The sequence below is a fragment of the Anolis carolinensis genome, unplaced genomic scaffold (assembly GCF_035594765.1).
Source record: "Anolis carolinensis isolate JA03-04 unplaced genomic scaffold, rAnoCar3.1.pri scaffold_11, whole genome shotgun sequence".
Taxonomy (NCBI): domain Eukaryota; kingdom Metazoa; phylum Chordata; class Lepidosauria; order Squamata; family Dactyloidae; genus Anolis; species Anolis carolinensis.
In genome coordinates this window covers 3,456,619-3,480,330 of record NW_026943822.1, presented here as the reverse complement: position 1 = coordinate 3,480,330, position 23,712 = coordinate 3,456,619, and the positions used below count along the sequence as shown (strand labels likewise).

Below are 23,712 nucleotides of genomic sequence, written 5' to 3'. Positions count from 1 at the left end.
AACGGAGCCAAGCTGAGAGCCCTTGTGCCCTCCTTGACTTAATCCCCTTGGATGCTCTCCAGAGACATGGCAATCCAACACCAAGTGAAAGCAATGAAAATGAAGTTGTAGAAAGCACGCTCACCTTTGCATACATTCATTTGATGACTGTCGAATCCGCCAAATGTCTCTGCTCTTCTGGGGAGGGAGACGGGCCCCACAGTCTCCTGCTCGGAGGAAAGGCTGCTCAACTGTGGGCCAAGGGCACTTCCTAGGCTCCTGCTTACCAGCCCTTGTAATAACTCAACTGAAAAGGGAAAGAGCAAGATCAAAAGACATCAGCTTCTATCCCAGGTTAAATAAATAAATAAATAAATAAAGAAGAAGAAGAAGAAGCAAAGTGAAGAACCTGCTTTGATTGAAGTCAAAAATCAGAAACTCCTCAAAGCACAGCGGACAAAGAATCAGTACAAGAAAACCGCACTACAAACTAGAGCTGATAGCTGGCACAACAAAACATTGCATGGAAAGTTCCTTGACAAAATTGAAGGAAAAGCTGACAAGGAGAAGACCTGGCTTCTCCTGACGGAAAGGGATAGAAAGGGAAGGAAGAAGGGAAGGGAAGGGAGAAAGAAAGAGAAAGGGAGGGAGGGAGGGAGGGAAGAAAGAAAGAAAGAAAGAAAGAAAGAAAGAAGGACAGACAGACAGAAAGAGGAAGCAAGCCTACAGCATCAAGTGTTCCAGACAGTCTCGCAGTCAAGTACTAGCCAAGCCAGGCCCAATCTTGCTTGGTTTCTGTAATCAGACAAGATAGAATACTTTCAAATTCAAGATAATTTTTTGGATGCCTCAAAGGCATCTTTGTAATTACTTGACTGAGAAACAACAAATGAACAAGGATTTTTTTCCCCCTGAATTTGGATCTGTGTGCGCAGAGTTTTTGATCATGTTGCTGTTTGCCTACAAGTTACTTCCCACTTATGGTGGCTATGACTTCATCACATAACTTAGAGTTCTACACTTAAAATCTGGTATTGTGTGGGTCCACTACATTCGTTTTGGCTGAAGTGCAATTTTTGGGTCTTTTAAACATTGAGACCAAATTGCCAATATCCGCTGGATAATGGAGGAAGGCAGGGAGTTCCAGAAAAACATCTACTTCTGCTTTATTGACTATTCTAAAGCCTTTGACTGTGTGGATCATAATAAACTATGGCATGTACTTGGTGGTCTGGGGAGACCAAGTCACCTTGTCTGTCTCGTGAGAAATCTGTATAAAGACCAAGTAGCCACAGTCAGAACAGACCACGGAACAGGAGACGGGTTCAAGATGGGGAAAGGAGTGCGGACATCAGGGCTGTATACTTTCACCCTCCCTATTCAACTTGTACGCAGAACACATCATGCAACGTGCGGGACTTGAGGAATCCAAGGCCGGAGTTAAAATTGCTGGAAGAAACATTAACAACCTTATATGCAGATGATACCACTCTGATGGCTGAAAGTGAGGAAGAGCTAAGGAGCCTTATCACCAAGGTGGAAGAAGAAAGTGCAAAAGCTGGGTTGCAGTTAAACGTCAAGAAAACTAAGATGATGGCAACCACACCGATTGATAACTGGCAAATAGAGGGAGAAAACATGGAGGCAGTGACAGACTTTATATTTCTAGGTGCGAATATGACTTCAGATGCAGACTGCAGCCAGGAAATCAGGCAACATTTCCTTCTTGGGAGGAGAGCAATGGCCAACCTCGATAAAATAGTGAAGAGCAGAGACATCACACTGGCAACGAAGGTCCGCATAGTCAAAGCAATGGTCTTCCCCATAGTAACCTATGGATGTGAGAGCTGGACTATAAGGAAGGCTGAGCAAAGGAAGGAAGAGAGGCGCTTTTGAACTCTGGTGCTGGAAAAAAATCCTGAGAGTGCCTTGGACTTTGGCGAGAAGATCCAACCAGTCCATCCTCCAGGAAATAATGCCCAACTGCTCACTGGAGGCAAAGCTGAAGTATTTTGGCCACATCATGAGGAGACAGGAAAGCTTGGAAAAGATCACGATGCTGGGGAAAATGGAAGGAAAAAGGAAGAGAGGCCGACCAAGGGCGAGATGGATGGACGGTATCCTTGAAGGGACTGGCTTGACCTTGAAGGAACTGGGGGCGGTGAGGGTCAGCAGGGAGCTCTGGCATGGACTGGTCCATGAGGTCACCAAGAGTCGTGACCGGTTCACTTGCTTTGCTGTAGTTTAACTTCATGGATGCAACAGTATTACTATGCTCAGCTGGTGACAACAAGGCTCCTTCTTGGGGAGATCTGGACGGGGCTCAGGACGTCACTTACCTTCACTGATGACGCTCTTCATCACACTTTGCCCCTTGGGAGCCTCTTCAGTATTGGACCGGAACAACGTTCGGGCTCCCGCACTCTCCTCGTGCCTGCTGCAGTCAGTCATGTCTCGGAAAATCTTATCCTTCTCCTCCAGCAGCGTTATGATTTGCTGATCTTTTTGCTGGAGCTGTTCTGTGGGGCGAGCAGGCCAGGATTGGGGGGAAGAAGGAAAAGGTCAGTCGAAGAATTCTTACAGAACAAAAAGCACGACTTGGATTCCTTTGGTTTGAGTGATCTCTTGGGCTCTGCTGCCACACTGTGAAGACTTAGGGAACTACTGACAGGGAGTTTCTGCAGACAAGAATCTTTCTCAAAATGAGTGGGAGAAGCCAGCCTGAGACCAGACACATTTCACATACCGTATATCAGGGGTCCCCAAACTAAGGCCTGGGGACCGGATGCGGCCCTCCAAGGTCATTTATCTGGCCCCCGCCCTCAGTTTTATAATATAATATTTTATATCATTTTAAATAATATAATATATTGTATATACATATAATATTGATAATAATATTATAATGTTATACAATATAATACTAATAATATCAGCCCGGGGCTGTGGCGCAGACGGGAGAGCAAGCTAGTGCAATTAACTGCAATGAATCACTGACCAGGAGGTCATAAGTTCGAGGCCCGCTCGGAGCTATGTTGTTTGTCTTTGTCCTATGTTAAAAAAGGCATTGAATGTTTGCCTATATGTGTAATGTGATCCGCCCTGAGTCCCCTTCGGGGTGAGGAGGGCAGAATATAAATGCTGTGAATAAATAAATAAATAAATATAATAATATTAATTATTTGATATATATATTACATATAATATTACAGTACAGTGGTATAGTTCAATACATAGTAATATATAATGCTAATCTTGTGTTATGCTAATAATATAATATGTTGTATGGACATACAGCTGCTCTGAGTCCCCTTCGGGGTGAGAAGGGTGGGATATAAACGTAGTAAATAAATGCAGTAAATAAATAATTAATTTTAGACTTAGGCTCGGCCAAAGTCTGACATGACTTGATGTCACACAACAACAACAACAATCCTAATAAACGAATTTAGCACCAAAATATCACGATGTATTGAAAACATTGACTACAAAAATGCCTTGGATAATCCAGAACGTTGGATAAGTGAGACTCGACTGCACCAATAAAATTACATTAATTGAGGCATCAGTAGGTTAAATGTTTTTGAATATTTACATAAAGCCCAAATTTAAGATAAGACTTCCCAACTCTGATCAAATCATTCTTCTCATCTTCTTCCATGTAAATGTGCTTATGTATCCTTTTAATAATGAGTAAAATAATACATGTAATAATAATAATAATAATAATAATAATAATAATAATAAATACAGGAAAATAATACATGTAATAATAAATAGAGTAGAATAATAAATGCAATAATAATAATACCAGAGTGAAATAATAAATGTATTAATAATAATAAAAATAGAGTAAAATAAATGTAATAGTAGCAACAATAATAGAGAAAAATAATAAATGTAATAATACCCATAATAATAGAGAAAAATCATAAATGTACCATATATTCTCGAGTATAAGCCAACCAGGACCCTCACCTGAGTATAAGCCAAGGGGGGCTTTTTCAGTCTTAAAAAAAGGGCTGAAAAACTAGGCTTATACTCGAGTATATACAGTATATGGATACACAATGCATGTTCTTATTGAGGCTCCCTAGACTTCAAGGGCCCAAATTCAAGTGTGAACAAGTTTGCCTTAAAATCTTGTCTTTGATGTAAGAGTGACCCACCCTTTGATTCAAGGGAATCTACGTCTACTCTCATGGGGTGACTGACTTTCCCATAGATGGAGATATCCGACATTCTCATCTAAGCGAAGCTTTATTTGGATTTGTTCATAGTGGAGATTAGCAAATGTCATCTTAAATGTTCTCTCAAGGAAGAAGCTAAGGACACACCTCGATTTCTGATTAGAGAAAAACCAGGTCCAAGCTACTGACTGGCTGTGAAGTTGGTACTCGAAGCATAGTTTACACCAGTTCAAACATTCTTTGTGTTTACCTTTCAGTTCCCTTGCTTTGGTGTCCAGCACACGTTTTTCCTCTTCCGATTCACTGGGGATGCCTTCATCTTCTTCTTTATCCCTGATGAGAGAGAGCCAGACAGAGTGAGAATATACCAAAAAAAGAAAATGGGTTCCTTGGAACTACAAAGACAAGTATCCACTATTACAGTAATACAGAAATCATTAAACCTAAATTTAGTTCAATACATCAATATGAAAACAGGTACAAAAGGCTAAACAACAGATACTAAACAATCAAACAAAGGACTGTTACATTCACGGTAAAAACAATATTTTTCTCTTGAAGGATGAATTTACTCCTCTTCTCATAAACAATAAATGTTCTTTAGTTCTTTAATTGTTCCACATTGTTCCACGCAACAAATTTTTCAACTCAACATAATTTTGAGTTGAAACCGGTTGTGGTTTTGGAGTCTACTATCCATAAAAAAGAAACAAGAACAATCTATATATATAAAAGAGTGATGGCATCACGGCGACCGACAGAACAACAAAACTACAGGCCCCCCAACCTCGAAATTTGACAACACAACCCATCATCCACGCCTCTAGGTTGATACAACAAAAAGAAAAGAAAAATAAAGTCCTAATTAGAGAGAGAGGAATAATCGCTTTTATCCAATTGCTGCCAGTTAGAAGGCTAAGCTCCTCCAACTTGGTCTCCTAGCAACCCAATAAAAAATAATAAAAAAACACTTAAAAAATACAATAAAATACTATAATAACAGAAAATAACTAAAAATAATACAAGAAAATAATAACATATAATAAATAAAAATACAACTTACAATAAAATTAATAAAAAAATGCAAATAACATCAAATAAAAATTACACAACAATTTTTAACCAATACCACCACCACTTTGCCACAGCAACGCGTGGCCGGGCACAGCTAGTCATTATATCGAAGAAGAGGACTCAATTTGTGCCTAATTGCCTTTGCTCCTGGGCTGCAAGGATCAGGCCTTCTGTCTCCTTCTTCAGGGTCCCATTTGTGAGCCATCTCCAGGTCTTCTCGTTATCAGCTTTTCCTTCAATTTTGTCAAGGAACTTTCCATGCAATGTTTTGTTGTGCCAGCTGTCAGCTCTAGTTTGTAGTGCGGTTTTCTTGTACTGATTTTTTGTCTGCTGTGCTTTGAGGAGTTTCTGATTTTTGACTTCAATCAAAACAGGTTCTTCACTTTGCTTTACATATTTTGCCAGGGCATCAAAGTGAAGAACCTGCTTTGATTGAAGTCAAAAATCAGAAACTCCTCAAAGCACAGCAGACAAAAAACCAGTACAAGAAAACGGCACCACAAACTAGAGCTGACAGCTGGCACAACAAAACATTGCATGGAAAATCATCATCATCAAAAACCAGTACAAGAAAACGGCACCACAAACTAGAGCTGACAGCTGGCACAACAAAACATTGCATTGAAAATCATCATCATCATCATCATCATCATATTGTTGTTGTTGTTGTTGTTGTTATTACAAGATAACAGAGCTGGATGAGACCACAAGGACCACCCTGTCAAACCCCCAGCTATGGAGGACCATTTATGGGTGCTATCTAACACCAATGAAACTAGCTTCTATTGATAACAACAAAATTTAACTAAAAAGGCACATTATCACATTTAGGGTTTGCATGTCCTTCATAACAGACTTCTGGCCCCAAGTTTAAGCCCTGTATCCCAGGTTGCTAAACAAAAAAATAGTATATAATACTATTTTGTATTATTGTTGCCACTTTCCTTTTTTGTGAGAAAGAGTAAGGATCTTAAGCATCTCTCTATGAGCCTAATCACATATATTTCAACCTGGTTTCAATTTTTTGATTGCTAATCTCATTTAAATACCCCTTAGCTCCTTACATAGTGTTAATTGTGTCTTGAATGGTGAGAATCCAGCTGTTGCGCTCCTCCTTGGAGCTGGCGTGGACCTCCACCATTTCCGGGTCTTTTCCTCCCATGCTGATCAGGAACAAGCCTTTCTCCTCATGGGCCACTTCACGCACAATCAGTTTCTTCAATGAGATCACGGTGGATTTTTGATCCTTTTGTTGGGCGGAGAGAGGAAGAGAGGAGAAAAGCCATTAAAAATATTATCTCATGCAGTCAGATTTTTATCCCTACAAATACTGTGTATACACGAGTATAAACCTAGTTTTTCAGCCCTTTTTTTAAGACTGAAAAAGCCCCCCTCGGCTTATACTCGGGTGAGGGTCCTGGCTGGCTTATATTTGGGTCACCTTATACTCGAGAAGATATGGTATATTTATTATTTTTCTCTATTATTATTGGTATTATTACATTTATTATTTTTCTCTATTATTATTGATATTACAGTAGAGTCTCACTTATCCAACATAAACGGGCCAGCAGAATGTTGGATAAGTGAATATGTTGGATAATAAGGAGAGATTAAGAAAAAGCCTATTAAACATCAAATTAGGTTATGATTTTACAAATTAAGCACCCAAACATCATGTTTAACAACAAATTTGACAGAAAAAGTAGTTCAATACGCAGTAATGTTATGTTGTAATTACTGTGTTTACGAATTTAGCACCAAAATATCATGATATATTGAAAACATTGACTACAAAAATGCTTTGGATAATCCAGAATGTTGGATAAGTGAGTGTTGGATAAGTGAGACTCTACTGTATTACATTTATTATTATTCTCTATTATTATTGGTATTATTACATTTATTCTTTTTCTCTATTATTGCTATTATTACATTTATTATTTTTCTCTATTATTGTTGCTACTATTACATTCATTTTACTCTATTTTTATTATTATTAATACTGTATATACTCGAGTATAAGCCTAGTTTTTCAGCCCTTTTTTAGGGCTAAAAAAAGCTCCCCTCGGCTTATACTCGAGTGAGGATCCTGGCCGGCTTCTATTCAGGTCGGCTTATACTTGAGTATATAGATATTCAGAGTTGGACAGTCTTATCTTATTAAATTCTTATTATCTTAAATTACAGTTTTATATAAATATTCAAAAACATTTAACCTACTGGTGCCTCAAATAATGCAATTTTATTAATATCTATTTTATTTTTGAAATTGACCTATAGCTGCTGCATTTCCCACCCTCGTCTTATACTTGAGTCAATATGTTTTCCCAGTTTTTTGTGGTAAAATTAGGTGCCTCAGCTTATATTCGGGTCGGCTTATACTCAAGTATATACAGTACATTTATCATTTCACTCTGATATTATTATTATTATTATTATTATTATTATTATCACATTTATTATTTTACTCTATTTATTATTACATGTATTATTTTACTCTATTATTATGAAAAGGATACATAAGCACGTTTACATTGAAGAAGATGAGAATAATGATTTGATCAGAGTCAGAGAGTTTTAATGCCTTTTAAATTTATTTGTGTGTTTTTGTAAAACTGTATACTGTATGCTGATTTTATATCTGTAAGCTGCCCCGAGTCCCTCTGGGGAGATGGTGGCAGGGTACAAAAATAAAATTATTATTATTATTATTGACACAACGACGTTGTATGACACAGCAAACAAGATACACATGCTGGATTTCATATCACAAAACCACAAGTCGAACACTTCCCAAGTGTCTAGGACTGTGTGATGTATTTTCGGGTGATGCGTGCAGATCCCAGTAGGGTGGCCTTTTGTAGTTGGCAGATCGTGATTTTGTCAATGTCTATTGTTTCCAAATGCCGGCTGAGATCTTTTGGCACGGCACCCAGTGTGCCCATCACCACCAGGACTATTATTATTATTATTATAACATTTACGCTGGCCTCCAATTGACAAGAGTTCTCTCACCCTGGACTTTCCACAGATATATATAAACCTTCCTTGCTGAGTTTCTCCATACCTCACAATAATAATAATAATAATAATAATAATAATAATAATAATAATAATAAGTTTATTTGTATCCCGCCTCCATCTCCCCCGAAGGGGACTCAGGGCGGCTTACAGCAAAATCAAAATACAAACAATGATAAAATATAAAACATCAGGACAAAAACAAAACCAATAAAAAAATAGACACAATAAGTTAAAAAACACAACGCAGAATTAAAACATCAGGTTAAAAACAATGTGGTTGCAATAGTGGATAAGCAAAGTGTACGGTGCACATTATGAGTAACAAATTCATAAATAGATAAAGTGCATTAGAATTATTTAAAGTCACATTTAAGGTCACAACCTCTGAGGATGCCTGCCATAGATGTGGGCGAAACGTCAGGAGAGAATGCTTCTGGAACATGGCCAGACAGCCCGGAAAACATACAACAACCCTGCGATCCTGGCCATGAAAGCCTTCGACAACACAACAAACACAATGATGGGTTCCCACTAGAGTTGCCTTGAAGGCACACAACAACAACCATTACAAGCCAAATAATAGCTTGGGCTACAAATCTGCTATGTTATGTGCGTGTGAAATATCCCATACCTTGCTTCCAAAATGAGTTGTGAGTATTGAGAAACAGACAAGTGAAGAACCTTGGATGCAGGGAGTCTGAATTGTACTGAATTAATACACTTAATAATGAAGAACGGTGAGAAAAGGACCTTACCAGAGATGCAAATATGTATTTCTGGTCCTTTTCTTGGAGGAAGATCAGGACATCTGAGAGGAGTACAGCCAGAACCTCTGGCAAGGAAGGAAGGGAAAAAACATAATCAAACCATGTTGCAAAACAATTCCACTTCTGTACAAAACAGCACAAGTGATGACATCTTTCAGTGGTTTGTTCTCGTTGAAATTATCCTATAAACTGTTTTGTTTCCCATTTAAGATAAAGGCTGTGTAGGCAAATGAAATAGTTTTCAAAAGCGATCTATCTATATATATAAAAGAGTGATGGAATCCTGGCAACTGCCAAAACAACAAAACTAAACACCCCACAATCTCGAAAATCGACAACACAACCCATCATCCACGCCTCTAGGTTGATACAACAAAAAGAAAAGAAAAATAGAGTCCTAATTAGAGGGAGAGGAAGAATTGTTTTTATCCAATTGCTGCCAGTTAGAAGGCTAAGCTCCGCCCACTTGGTCTTCTAGCAACCCACTCACCCAGGGGACAGGCAGAGTTAGGCCTCACTTAGGCCTCTTCCACACTGCCTATAACATACAGATTATCAGATTTCAACTGGATTAGATGGCAGTGTAGACTCAAGGCCCTTCCACACAGCTATAGAACCCATTTATCTATACAGTAGTCTCACTAATCCAAGCCTCGCTTATCCAAGCCTTTAGATAATCCAATGCATTTTTGTAGTCAATGTTTTCAATATATCGTGATATTTTGGTGCTAAATTTGTAAATACAGTAATTACAACATAACATTACTGCGTATTGAACTACTTTTTGTCAAATTTGTTGTATAACATGAGGTTTTAGTGCTTAATTTGTGAAATCATAACCTAATTTGATGTTTAATAGGTTTTTCCTTGATCCCTCCTTATTATCCAAGTTATTCGCTTATCCAAGCTTCTGCCGGCCCATTTAGCTTGGATTAGTGAGACTCTATTGTATATATAAAAGGGTAATGAAATTTTGGCCTAGGACAAAACAACAAAACTACCCATCCCAGAAACACTAAACTTGGCAGCACAACCCTTCATCCTTGCCTCTACGTTCATACAACAAAAAGAAAAGAAAACTAAAGTCCTAATTAGAGGGAGAGGAAGAATTGTTTTTATCCAATTGCTGCCAGGTAAAAGGCTAAGCTCTGCCCACTTGGTCTCCTAGCAACCCACTCAGCCCAGGGGACAGGCAGAGTTAGGCCTCACTTAGGCCTCTTCCACACTGCCTACAAAATACAGATTATCAGATTTGAACTGGATTATATGGCAGCGTAGACTCAAGGCCCTTCCACACAGCTATATAACCCATTTATAATCTTATATTATCTTCTTTGAACTGGATTATCTTGACTCCACACTGCCATATAATCCACTTCAGTGTGCAGTCGGACACAACTGGACTTAATGTCAGGAGAAAACCTTTAACCTTGACCTTAACTACCACCAATTCCTCAATACTTTATTTCCCATACCACCACACTTCTCCACAGCAACGCGTGGCCGGGCACAGCTAGTTACCTTTAAAGTTGTTTTTTTAAGCAAACTATGTGTCTCTAAGTGGAGTTGTAATTTTAAAGGATGCCTCAGTGTAAGCTTTTCAAGAAGCTCTCTTTTATTTAAAAGGCAGAACAGATACATACAGATGGTTTACCTCACCTTTCGATCTACCAGCTGCGTTTTTCAGAGAAACGGGTCCATCCCGGACAAACCTCCTGCGTCTCAGATCCTCCCTGGCAAACATCTGCCCGCTCTTCATTCTCATGATGGACTTGCTGTCTGTTCGGGTATAGATCTCATTGAGCCGCATCTTCTTCTCGTAGTTGCTGACTTTGCTGTCCACTGCCGTGATGACCTCCTTCACCAGGTTGAGCGAAAGCACCAGATCCCGATGTTCAATGTCGTTTTCTTAAACACAATGAAACACACTCCTTATTTATTGCAGCTGGTTATAGCTGGGCTGTGGCGCAGCTGGATAGTAACCAGCTGCAATAAATCACTACTGACCAAGAGGTCATGAGTTCAAAGCCCGGGTCGGGTTAAGCCCCCCACCATTAAATAGCCCAGCTTGCTGTTGACCTACGTAGCCCCAAAAGACAGTTGCATCTGTCAAGTAGGAAAATTTAGGTACGCTTTATGCGGGAGGCTAATTTAACTAATTTACAACACCATAAAAAACTGCCAGCAAAACACAAGGAAAGGAATGAGGAAGTACAGCCACTAGTGGATGGTGAAGCAACAGCTCCCCCTGTGGCCGGAATCATGAAGCTGTCTATCTTGTTTGCTGTGTCATGAAATAATAATAATAATAATAATAATAATAATAATAATAATAATTTGGCAGATCGTAATTTTGTCAATGTCTATTGTTTCCAAATGCCAGCTGAGATCTTTTGGCACGGCACCCAATGTGCCCATCACCACCGGGACCACCTACACCCTAACTGCAAAAGGCCACCCGACTGGGATCTGCACGCATCATCCGAAAATACATCACACAGTCCTAGACACTTGGGAAGTGTTCGACTTTTTTTATACAAAATACAGCATATCTATTTTGTTTGCTGTGTCATAATAAAACAATAATTTTATTTGTATCCCGCCACCATCTCCCCGGAGGGGGCTCGGGGCGGCTCACAGAAATATCAAATTCAAAACAATAACAATGTACAATACATCAATAACAGTAACATGCACCAGTTATAATATTTAAACATTGACCAGAAGAATGAAACACACTTACTAAAAACATAGAATTATAAACAGGGACGTTGCAATGTTAAATTAGCAAAGTGCACATTATAAGTTGCGAACTCAGAAACATAGATAAAGTGCCACAAATTCGTTTGAGGTCAGTTTGGGATGAGAGGAGCCTTGAGCTAATGTCAAGTAACCAGGAGAAGTGAGACCAATACATGTCTCATGTCCCCGCAAGCTAGAGCTGACAGACGGAAGCTCACCCCATCTCTGAGATTCAAACCGGCAACCTTCAGGTCAGCAGCCCAACTTTCAGGTCAGCAGTTCAGCTGGAAAAATGTTAAAATGCCTCTGTGTCTGTCTAAACTGTATGTTGTTTGTCTGTTGGCATTGAATGTTTGCCATATATGTGTTCATTGTAATCCGCCCTGAGTCCCCTTCGGGGTGAGAAAGAAGGGCGGAATATAAATACTGTAAATAAATAAATAAATAAATTAGTTCTTTGTTTTTGCACCTCCCAAGTACAGAAAATTACTGTGTTGCAAAATGATGCAAGTCTAGAAAGTATGTCACCAACATGAAATGTTTGGAAAGCTCTGATCTATGGGGAACAGCAATGAAAATACATATGCATTGTCACAACTGATACACTAAACCAGTGGCTCCCAAACTTATTTGGCCTGCCGCCCCCTTTCCAGAAAAAATATGACTCAGCATCCCCTGACAGTTATGGGTCAGCTCTTACTTCTTTGGTCATTGTTTCCTCTTCTCCTTGTTGTAGGCATGTGGGTCTATGCAGGCAGAATAAGCTATACAAACTTGGAAACCTAACCCATGTAGGTTCTGGCTCCATTCTGGATTAAATTCGCCCCTGCTCATCAATGACTGTGCTGTCCAAAGGCCATTTCTATGGCACTCTCATACAAACCTAACTCACACAATGAAAACAAACACACTCAAACACAGAAACTATACCAGGGGTCCCCAAACTAAGGCCCGGGGGCCACATGCGGCCCATCAAAGCCATTTATCCGGCCCCCACGGCACAAAGGCAGAAGGGGGTTGGGCTAAATGACCCAAGGGTTCTCTTCTTCTCTTCCAACTATTATTATTATTATTATTACTATTTTATTATGACACAGCAAACAAGATAGATATGCTGGATTTCATATCACAAAATCACAAGTCGAACACTTCCCAGGTGTCTAGGACCCAAAATGAACAGTCACAGAAATATACAATGCCAGAAAACTGCACAATTATTATTATTATTATTATTATTAACATTGAGGCTGGGAGGCCATTTGTCAGGGGTGCTTTGCTTGTGCTTTTGGTGCCCAAAGACAGAAGGGGATTGGACTCAATGGCCCAAAGGGTCTCTTCCAACCCTATTTATTATTATTATTATTATTATTATTATTATTATTATTATTATTATTATTATTATTATTATTGCTTGGTGGCCAACTATAGTCCGGCCCTCCAACTGTCCGAAGGATCGTGAACTGGCCCCCAGTTTAAAAAGTTTGGGGACCCCTGAACTATACACTGAGAATGTCAATTTAATGAGTGCTTCGGTGAAACTTTAGTTTCTAGGCACCATTAATTATACTGAGTGTTGAAGTTCAGATTGTCATCCACCTGCGATGCTTAAAAACAGGAGGACATTCAAACTTTTCCACGAGGCAGATCTTTTATCCCAGAGTCATCAGGCCACACCCATAGCTCCTCTCCTGACATGGGAGGAGGACTCAAGACACCAAGGTCCTGGAGAGAGTGGTTGCTTCTCAGCTCCAGGAATTCTTGGTTGAGACCGATTATCTGGATTCGTCACAGTCTGGCTTCAGGCCTGGTCATGGGACTGAAACGGCTTTGGTCTCCTTGGTGGATGACCTCCGCAGAGAACTAGACAGGCGGAGTGCATCCCTTCTGGTTCTCCTGGACATCTCAGCGGCTTTCGATACCATCGACCATGGTCTCCTTCTGGGGCGGCTCTCGGGAATGGGTCTTGGGGGCATTGCTTTGCAGTGGCTCCTCTCCTTCCTGGAGGGTCGTTCCCAGATGGTGAAGCTGGGGGACACCTGCTCGGACCCCTGGCCTTTGACCTGTGGGGTCCCGCAAGGTTCCATTCTCTCCCCCATGCTTTTCAACATCTACATGAAACCGCTGGGCGAGGTCATCCGGGGTTTTGGAGTTCGGTGCCATCTCTACGCAGATGACACCCAACTCTACGACTCTTTTCCACCAAACTCCAAGGAAGCCGCTCAGACCCTAAACCGGTGGCTGGCAGCTGTGTCGAACTGGATGAGGGCTAACAAGTTGAAGCTTAATCCAGACAAGACAGAGGCCCTCCTGGTCAGTCGTGGGACCAATCGGGGTCTTGGGTGGCAACCTGTGCTCGACGGGGTCACAGGTCCATTGCAGTCTGGGGGTCCTCCTGGATTCATCTCTGGCGCTTGAGGCCCAGGTGTCGGCCTTTGCACAATTAAAACTTGTGCGCCAGCTGCGACCATACCTCGAGAAGTCTGACTTGGCCACGGTGGTCCATGCCTTAGTTACATCCAGACTGGATTACTGCAATGCTCTCTACGTGGGGCTGCCCCTGAAGACGGCCCGGAAACTCCAACTGGTTCAAAGATCGGCAGCCAGATTTCTAACCGGAGCCGGCTATAGGGAGCACACAATGTCCCTATTAAAGCAGCTCCACTGGCTGCCGATAAACTGCCGGGCCCAATTCAAGGTGCAGGTTTTGACCTATAAAGCCCTACACGGCTCGGGCCCTACCTATCTCCGTGATCGCATCTCCTCCTATGAGCCAGTGTGGACCTTGAGATCTTCCGGGGAGGCTCTTCTCGCGTGTGGCTGGTGGGGACGAGGGAACGAGCCTTCTCGGCAGTGGCCCCCCGGCTCTGGAATGCATTGCCAAAAGAGATCAGGCAATCCCCTACATTATCCAATTTCCGTAAGGAACTGAAGACCTGGTGGTGTCGGCAGGTTTCTGAGTAATTACATTGGAATACCGCCGATTTCTGGGCCTGAATATATTGCACAAGATTTCCCTAGCCTAAAATGATACATTTTAATATACTGGGTTTTTTTTTTATAAGCAATGCAAGTTGTTTATTGAAGAATATATGTAAGCAATAGCAAATCAAAGTTCAAAGTCAATGAAACAAAGTTTTAGTCCGCCAGGTACAAGATACTTGATGATCTTGGAAGAAAAGGTCCATGAAAATCATGCACAAGAATAAACTTCAACACGGTATCAAAATTAGTCCAAGGTGCAGGATCAAAACTGGAACAAGGAACATGATCTTTAAGCGGTTCCTCTTAAAGCTGGAATCAAGGCCTCTTTTCGTGGAAAGTTTGCTCAAAACCCTTTCTCATTAGCAACTGTCTGTTCCTTCTCAAAACCTCCCTTTCTTGCCTCTGTTGACATATTTGCATATACTGGTTTTATGTTTCCCGTCCCCTTGATCTGGTCATGTAAGTGTGATTTATTGCTATAATTGTATTATTTTACTTTGCTTAATAATGTGTTATTATGTTTGCTATGTAATGTTTAGGTTGTTTTTATGATTGGAAACCGCCCTGAGTCCCATCCGGGAGATAGGGCGGTATATAAATAAAGTTTTATTATCATTATAAGGCTACGAGAAGGGTCTACCTTTCGTGTGCTGCAGTATTCGCTGCAACAGGACGGGGTATTTTGTGATTCTCTGCGTCACTAGCAAGATGCACTCCGGAATCCCCAGGCGCCTCACCACAGAGCTGCTCATCTTTTTCTAGAGAAGACAAAAGGAAAACGCTTGGTAAAAAGAAAGACAGGACAGAGGACAGAGACAGCCCTCGCTCAAAATACTCCCATGCTCCCATTTGTCTTGCTATTTATGGGAAATCGAACTTGTTTTTGCAAATTATCGCAAACAATTTACAGTCTGTTGTCGAAGGCTTTCATGGCCAGAATCACAGGGTTGTTGTATGTCTTTCGGGCTGTGTGGCCATGTTCCAGAAGCATTCTCTCCTGACGTTTCGCCCACATCTATGGCAGGCATCCTCAGAGGTTGTGAGGTATGGATGCCTCACATACCTCACAACCTCTGAGGATGCCTGCCATAGATGTGGGCGAAACGTCAGGAGAGAATGCTTCTGGAACATGGCCACACAGCCCGAAAGACATACAACAATTTACAGTCTGCTTTCTCCAGAGTAGGGAGCATGTCATTCTGCAGATGTCCCTGCAATCCAGCACCCAGCAGCCCCGGAAGATGGAGGGTCACATTTTCCCCTTCTCATTACAAGACCCACATACAGTAGAGTCTCACTTATCCAAGCCTCACTTATCCAAGCTTCTGGATTATCCAAGCAATTTTTGTAGCCAATGTTTTCAATATATCGTGATATTTTGGTGCTAAATTCGTAACTACAGTAATTACAACATAACGTTACTGCACATTGAACTATTTTTTCTGTCAAATTTGTTGTATAACATGATGTTTTGGTGCTTAATTTGTCAAATCATAACCTAATTTGCTGTTTAATAGGCTTTTCCTTAATCCCTCCTTATTATCCGAGATACTCGCTTATCCAAGCTTCTGCCGGCCCGTTTAGCTTAGATAAGTGAGACTATATACAGTAGTATATAGATACATTGCTGGGTAACCTTTGGGTTCTACATCCTGAATCCATGCCTGAAGAGTCGAGTTTCTGGTATATTATTTCCTGCCCCAAATCAAGTTTCTAAAGCTCAAAATGAACCAGTAGTTAGAGAAACAATAAGGGTCAGCTTTTCAGTTTGGTGACCCAATAATGCCTTTAATTTAATCCTCCAATAACAAATTATCCCTGTTTACAGCATATACTGTGTTTCATATATTGTAAGACAGCATCGATTGTAAGAGACATAGTAATTTGAGTACCAATAACAGAAAATATTATATATATATATATACACACACACACACACACACAGAGTAGGGTCTCACTTATCCAACATAAACGGGCCAGCAGAACGTTGGATAAGCAAATATGTTGGATAATAAGGAGGGATTAAGGAAAAGCCGATTAAACATCAAATTAGGTTAGGATTTTACAAATTAAGCACCAAAACATCATGTCATACAACAAATTTGACAGAAAAAGTAGTTCAATATGCAGTAATGTTATGTAGTAATTACTGTATTTACGAATTTAGCACCAAAATATCACGATATATTGAAAACATTGACTACAATGTATATATATATATATATACACACACACAATATAATTTACAATAATATATAATAATTATAACATATTGTATATGCATATAATATTCATAATATGATATTGTAATAATACTAATAATACAATATAATAATATTAATTATATATTATATTTTACATGTAATATTACTAATAATATTACAATTTATTGATACAGTACAATATAGTAATTTATTACCAGTATTGTACTATGCTAATATAAATGTAGCAAATAAATAATAAATAAATAAATACAAAAAAATTGACTACTGCGTTGGATAATCCAGAACGTTGGCTAAGCGAATGTTGGATAAGTGAGACTCTACTGTGTGTATGTGTGTGTGTATGTATGTATATACAGTAGAGTCTCACTTATCCAAGCCTCACTTATCCCAGGTTCTGGATTATCCAAGCCATTTTTGTAGTCAATGTTTTCAATATATCGTGATATTTTGGTGCTAAATTCGTAACTACAGTAATTACAACGTAACATTACTGCACATTGAACTATTTTTTCTGTCAAATTTGTTGTATAACATGATGTTTTGGTGCTTAATTTGTCAAATCATAACCTAATTTGCTGTTTAATAGGCTTTTCCTTAATCCCTCCTTATTATCCAACATATTCGCTTATCCAACGTTCTGCCGGCCCGTTCATGTTGGATAAGTGAGACTCTACTGTACATGCCACAATGCTGTTTTGCCACAATCTGAAGAAAATTTCCATAGATTGTCCTGCTAATAATACCGAACTGATCTTGCCACAGCACTTGGATCTTGGAAAGGACACAGACAATTATCCTTCCTTCTCCACACTTCTAGCCTTCAACAACACCTTGGGTTCAGCTATAGCAGGGGTCCCCAAACTAAGGCCTGGGGGCCGGATGCGGCCCTCCAAGGTCATTTACCTGGCCCCCGCCCTCAGTTTTATAATATAATATATTGTATATACATATAATATTGATAATAATAATAATAATAATAATACCATATAATAATATTAATTATATGTTCTATATTACATATAATATTACTAATAATATTACAGTATAGTGGTATAGTTCAATATAGTAATATATAATGCTAATATTGTGCTATGCTAATAATATAATATATTGTATGTACATATAATTTGTAAGCCACTCTGAGTCCCCTTTGGGGTGAGAAGGGTGTGATACAAATGTAGTAAATAAATGCAGTAAATAATAAATAAATAAATAAATTTTAGACTTAGGCTCACCCAAAGTTTGAAATGACTTGAAGGCACACAACAACAACAATCCTAATTCACTTGACTATCTCATTGGCCAGAAGCAGGACCACACTTCCCATTGAAATCCTGATAGGTTTATGTTGGTTAAAATTGTTTTCATTTTTAAATATTGTATTGTTCTTTCATTGTTGTTGTTGTTTTGCACTACAAATAAGACATGTGCAGTGTGCATAGGAATTTGTTCGTTTTTTTTCCCCAAATGATAATTCGGCCCCTCCACAGTCTGAAGGATTGTGGACCGGCCCTCTGCTTTAAAAGTTTGAGGACCCCTGAGCTAGAGCATAGATTAAAGTACCTTGATACCACTTTAATTGCCATGGCTCCATGCTATGGAATCACGGGAGTTGTCGTTTTGCAAGGTCTTCAGCCTTCTGCACCAAAGGGTGCTGGTGCTTCTTCAAATGACAGTTCCCAGCATTCCATAGCATGGAGTCATAGCAAGTGGTGTCAAATGACATGAATTCTACAGTGTAGACACACCTCCTGAAAATTGCCCCGCCACCTTCTTTCTGCTTACCTTGATGAATGCTTGGAACCGTTTGTCCTTGGAGAGCAAGTCTTTAAAATAATTCACTGCCTCGTTGTGATGCCCACAGAACTTGCCATAGGTTTTCTTCATTCGCTCGGCATTCTCCCCAGAAAACTGCAAGAAGCAGAACATTAAGACAATCCCAATGGCCTGAGAGCAAGGAAGGCAATCTCCTAAAAGTCCGGTTTAGAATCCCATGCTGGAAGATGAACTGTTGAGCTGATATACTAGTTTTATGTCTTTGCAAAAGACTGAGATTTACTGTATATACTCGAGTATATACTAGTTTTTCAGCCCCTTTTTTAAGACTGAAAAAGCCCCCCTCGGCTTATACTCGAGTGAGGGTCGTGGTTGGCTTCTATTTGGGTCAGCTTATACTCGAGAATATATGATACATTTATTATTTTTCTCTATTATTGTTGCTACTATTACATTTATTATTTTTCTCTATTATTGTTGCTACTATTACATTTATTATTTTTCTCTATTATTGTTGCTACTATTGCATTTATTATTTTTCTCTATTATTATTGGTATTATTACATTTATTATTTTTCTCTATTATTTTTGCTACTATTACATTTATTATTTTTCTCTATTATTGTTGCTACTATTGCATTTATTATTTTTCTCTATTATTATTGGTATTATTACATTTATTATTTTTCTCTATTATTGTTGCTACTATTACATTTATTATTTTTCTCTGTTATTGTTGCTACTATTACATTTATTATTTTTCTCTATTATTATTGGTATTATTACATTTATTATTTTTCTCTATTATTGTTGCTACTATTACATTTATTATTTTTCTCTATTATTGTTGCTACTATTACATTTATTATTTTTCTCTATTATTATTGGTACTATTACATTTATTATTTTTCTCTATTATTATTGGTATTATTACATTTATTATTTTTCTCTATTATTGTTGCTACTATTACATTTATTATTTTTCTCTATTATTGTTGCTACTATTACATTTATTATTTTTCTCTATTATTATTGGTATTATTACATTTATTATTTTTCTCTATTATTTTTGCTACTAGTACATTTATTATTTTTCTCTATTATTGTTGCTACTATTACATTTATCATTTTTCTCTATTATTATTGGTATTATTACATTTATTATTTTTCTCTATTATTATTGGTATTATTACATGTATTATTTTTCTCTATTATTGTTGCTACTATTAAATGTATTATTTTTCTCTATTATTGTTCTACTATTACATTTATTTTACTCTATTTTTATTATTAATAATACATTTATCATTTCACTCTGATCTTATTATTATTATTATTGCATTTATTATTTTACCCTATTTATTATTACTTGTATTATTTTCCTGTATTATTTATTATTATTATTATTATTATTATTACATATATTATTTTACTCTATTATTATTAAAAGGCTGCATAAACACATTTACATTGAAGAAGATGAGAATAATGATTTGATCAGACTTGGACAGTCTTATCTTAAATTTTAGCTTTATGTAAATGTTCAAAAACATTTAACCTACTGATGCCTCAATTAGAGTAATTATATTTGGTATCTATTTTTATTTCTGAAATTTACCACCCTCGGCTTATACTGGAGTCAATGTTTTCCCAGGTTTTTTTGTGTGGTAAAATTAGGTGCCTCGGCTTATATTCGGGTCGGCTTATACTCGAGTATATACAGCATATCTATTTAAAACACATTTCTACATGTTTCCTGACTTCTATACTGCTGGAGTTACACTTAAAATGTACCTGTTCTGATTTACACATAAATTCAAGTTAGGAATAAACCTACAGACTTGTTTCTAACTTGGAAACAACCTGTATTTTGTTCAGTCAACGCCATCCAGATTAGTTGCTTACCTGGTTCACTAGGATGTCTCCTATCCTTTTAATTACAAAGTTGATGTCACTTCTGTCTGACAGAGATTCCTTTTTCCTCTCTAGAATCCGCTGAAAGAATTGGCTGTGGATGTTTATCAAGTCATCCAGGCAAGGGAAGATTTTCTCCACCATGTGCGGCTCGTACTGAAGGTCCTTCAGCATTCCTCTGCTGTAGACGTCGCTCATAATCTTCAAGGTGCGGACGTGGTGCATCTCTGTCTGCATCAGTTCTGCAGACAAGGAATAGAGAAGGACGAATGAACGCAAGGTGCATGCGAGGGCTCAAACCCATCAAAGCAAAGACAAACCCTGCACTGGTCTGAACATTCCACTTTGCACGCAACTTGGCTTCAGTTGAGAAAATGAGGATTTTTCAGATGCATTCTCATTACATCCTGCCTTATCAGGGAAAAAAAATTACAGTAATGGAGCTTCCAGGCATTAGAAAAGGAAAATACACCATTAAATAAAACAAGACATAAATCAGTAGCAAAGAAGGAAATATGCAAGTGTACAAACAAACAGCAGAGCACTAGAAAGAACTTAATTTACAATAATATATAATATTATAATAGATTGTAAATGCATATAATATTAATAATATTATTTTGTAATCTATAGATATAAAAGAGTGATGGCATCAGGGCAGCGGAGAAAACAACAAAACTACAGGCCCCCCAACCTCAAAATTTGACAACACAACCCACCATTCACGGCTCTAGGTTGATAAGACAAAAAGAAAAGAAAAATAAAGTCCTAATTACAGGGAGAGGAATAATAGTTTTTATCCAATTGCTGCCAGTTAGAAGGCTAAGCTCTGCCCACTTGGTCTCCTAGCAACCTACTCAGCCCAGGGGACAGGCAGAGTTAGGCCTCACTTAGGCCTCTTCCACAGATTATCTAATTTGCACTGGATTATATGGCAGTGTAGACTCAAGGCCCTTCCACATCTAGAATCTTATATTATCTGCTTTGAACTGGATTATCTTGACTCCACACTGCCATATAATCCACTTCAGTGTGCATACTAAACATAAAGACAGCCATACAACAGACATTCAATACCACCACTACCTCAACAATTTCTCACCAACACCACCAGACAACGCCACAGCAACGCATGGCCGGGCACAGCTAGTACAATATAATACTGTGAAGATGTTTATAACGACTGCCACCAATTTGTGAAGGACTATGAACAACTAACACCAATTTGGAAAGATGCAAACCACCAAAGACTCAGGGAGGAGACCTTTTATTTTAAAGGGTAGCGTAACTTGGTTTAAAATATATGCGACAGAGGCATATTGTTGTTATTGTTGGAAGAACAATAACAAGTTTATTCAGGCACAAAGCTTAGTGGTTACAATGTTGTTTCTTAGTGGTTACAATGTTGTTTCTCACATAGAGGTATTCTTATTAACAGTTACTTCAAAACTTGGGACTATCCAGTGACTTCAAACCACAGTCACTCCTGTGATAAACTATCACAGATTCTCTGTGCCTTACCAGGTCACAGACTACATTAAATAAGTCACCAAACTTATTTAAAAACCGACTCAAAATGAACAATTGAGTCTCTTTGATCCCATCAACCTGGAATCAATCTTCCCTGTGCCTCATCGAGCACAGACTGACTCTCTTTTTTTAAACTCTGCACTTCTTCAACTAAACTACTTCTCAATGGCAACCAGCCTCTGAGTGCTGAGATGCAATAACTGTAATACTTACCCTTTTAAAACATAAACACACAATTAAACATAACATCTGTAAACCAAAATTCGTACTTCATTACAAATACTAATAATACAGTATAATAATGTTCATTATATATTATATATTACATGTACTGATATACTGTAGTACAATATAGTAATTTATTGCCAGTATTGTGCTATGCTAATAATATAACATTGTATGTAAATTTAATTTGTAAGCTACTCTGAGTTCCCTTCGGGGTGAGAAGGGTGGGATATAAATGTATTAAATAAATAAACTGTTTAACTACAAAACAATTTTGCATAATTCTTCGTAAAATCTTACAGAGCAGCTTCCGAATGAGATATTTTAGTAACGTGAAAAGCAATTCAGTAACGTTTTCTTTCCCTTTCCCGTGATTAAAAGATTGAGAAATACATCAAGTGAGAGAGACCATAATTTCTGTATATAATTTAAAGAGGGACCTGGAACAGCTTCTCAGCTGCAGAGCTCCTTGGACTTAAGATGCCGCAGGATTTTTTTCCCCCTCTGGCTGCTGCATTTAGATTGACTAGTTTTCACTTCTAGTACAAGGCTCACCATAGATGACATCTTGCCTCTTCACCACATTCCCCTTTTGCTGATGGAGAAATTTGCTATCTACGACTTGACTCCAAGACTGGGCTTCCAGCTGCTTTGAGTCAGACTCAAAATCTCCCATGAGCTGACCTTCATTCATGTCTGCACCTAGAAAAGGGAGAAGATGGTTTAGATCACTAATGGTCTGGATATTTATTCCTTCACACGGATCCACAGTTGTGAAGAGTAACCCTTCACTGTGATTCAGTCTTTGAACCTGAGTAGCAATAAATGCTTCGCCTAAAAGTCAGTTTCATCTGTACAAGAACACCTGTGTTTTGGACTTCAATAAAGAACGCTGACTTCTGGATTTCAGTGAGCAGAACTATACCTAAAGACTATGGACTATTAAGAATGATACCCTGTATACTCAATGTGAGGGCGCGAGTGGCACCATCTATATGTCGAACTGTAAGTTGCAAGATTTGAATTGTATCATGCCTGATTTTGCCTTTACCCTGTAAATGTAGTTGGATTGATTGGTTATTTATAGCTGTCAATCAATGTTGTTTGCACCAGTTATATTGCTCCCTCAGCTCAATTGTTTGACTCCATTCTTTCCTGGAGTAGGACAGTGTTTCCTTTTTCATTCCACCATCAAGCTTTCTATCAGATGGACGTGAGAGAGAGACTTGGCTTTAAAAGCCCTTGATTAAGTTACCTCTCAGCACCAATTCTGAGGTTCTT

The 23,712-nt window shown here is 38.6% G+C and overlaps 1 protein-coding gene across 8 annotated transcripts in view; it reads right to left on the bottom strand.

The window, feature by feature from the left end:
* The window catches only part of akap13 (A-kinase anchoring protein 13), a 329,870-nt gene that overhangs the window by 16,730 nt on the left and 289,428 nt on the right, over window positions 1-23,712 (bottom strand). For all 8 annotated transcript variants that reach the window (XM_062963356.1, XM_062963358.1, XM_062963363.1 and 5 more), the window contains 10 exons: window positions 22,987-23,133; window positions 20,668-20,918; window positions 18,772-18,897; window positions 15,402-15,519; window positions 10,697-10,945; window positions 9,026-9,102; window positions 6,308-6,489; window positions 4,420-4,502; window positions 2,319-2,498; window positions 125-286 (listed from right to left, as the gene is read on the bottom strand). In XM_062963356.1, coding sequence (XP_062819426.1) covers window positions 125-286; window positions 2,319-2,498; window positions 4,420-4,502; window positions 6,308-6,489; window positions 9,026-9,102; window positions 10,697-10,945; window positions 15,402-15,519; window positions 18,772-18,897; window positions 20,668-20,918; window positions 22,987-23,133 — 1,575 coding nt within the window. The remainder of the gene's footprint in view (window positions 1-124; window positions 287-2,318; window positions 2,499-4,419; window positions 4,503-6,307; window positions 6,490-9,025; window positions 9,103-10,696; window positions 10,946-15,401; window positions 15,520-18,771; window positions 18,898-20,667; window positions 20,919-22,986; window positions 23,134-23,712) is intronic.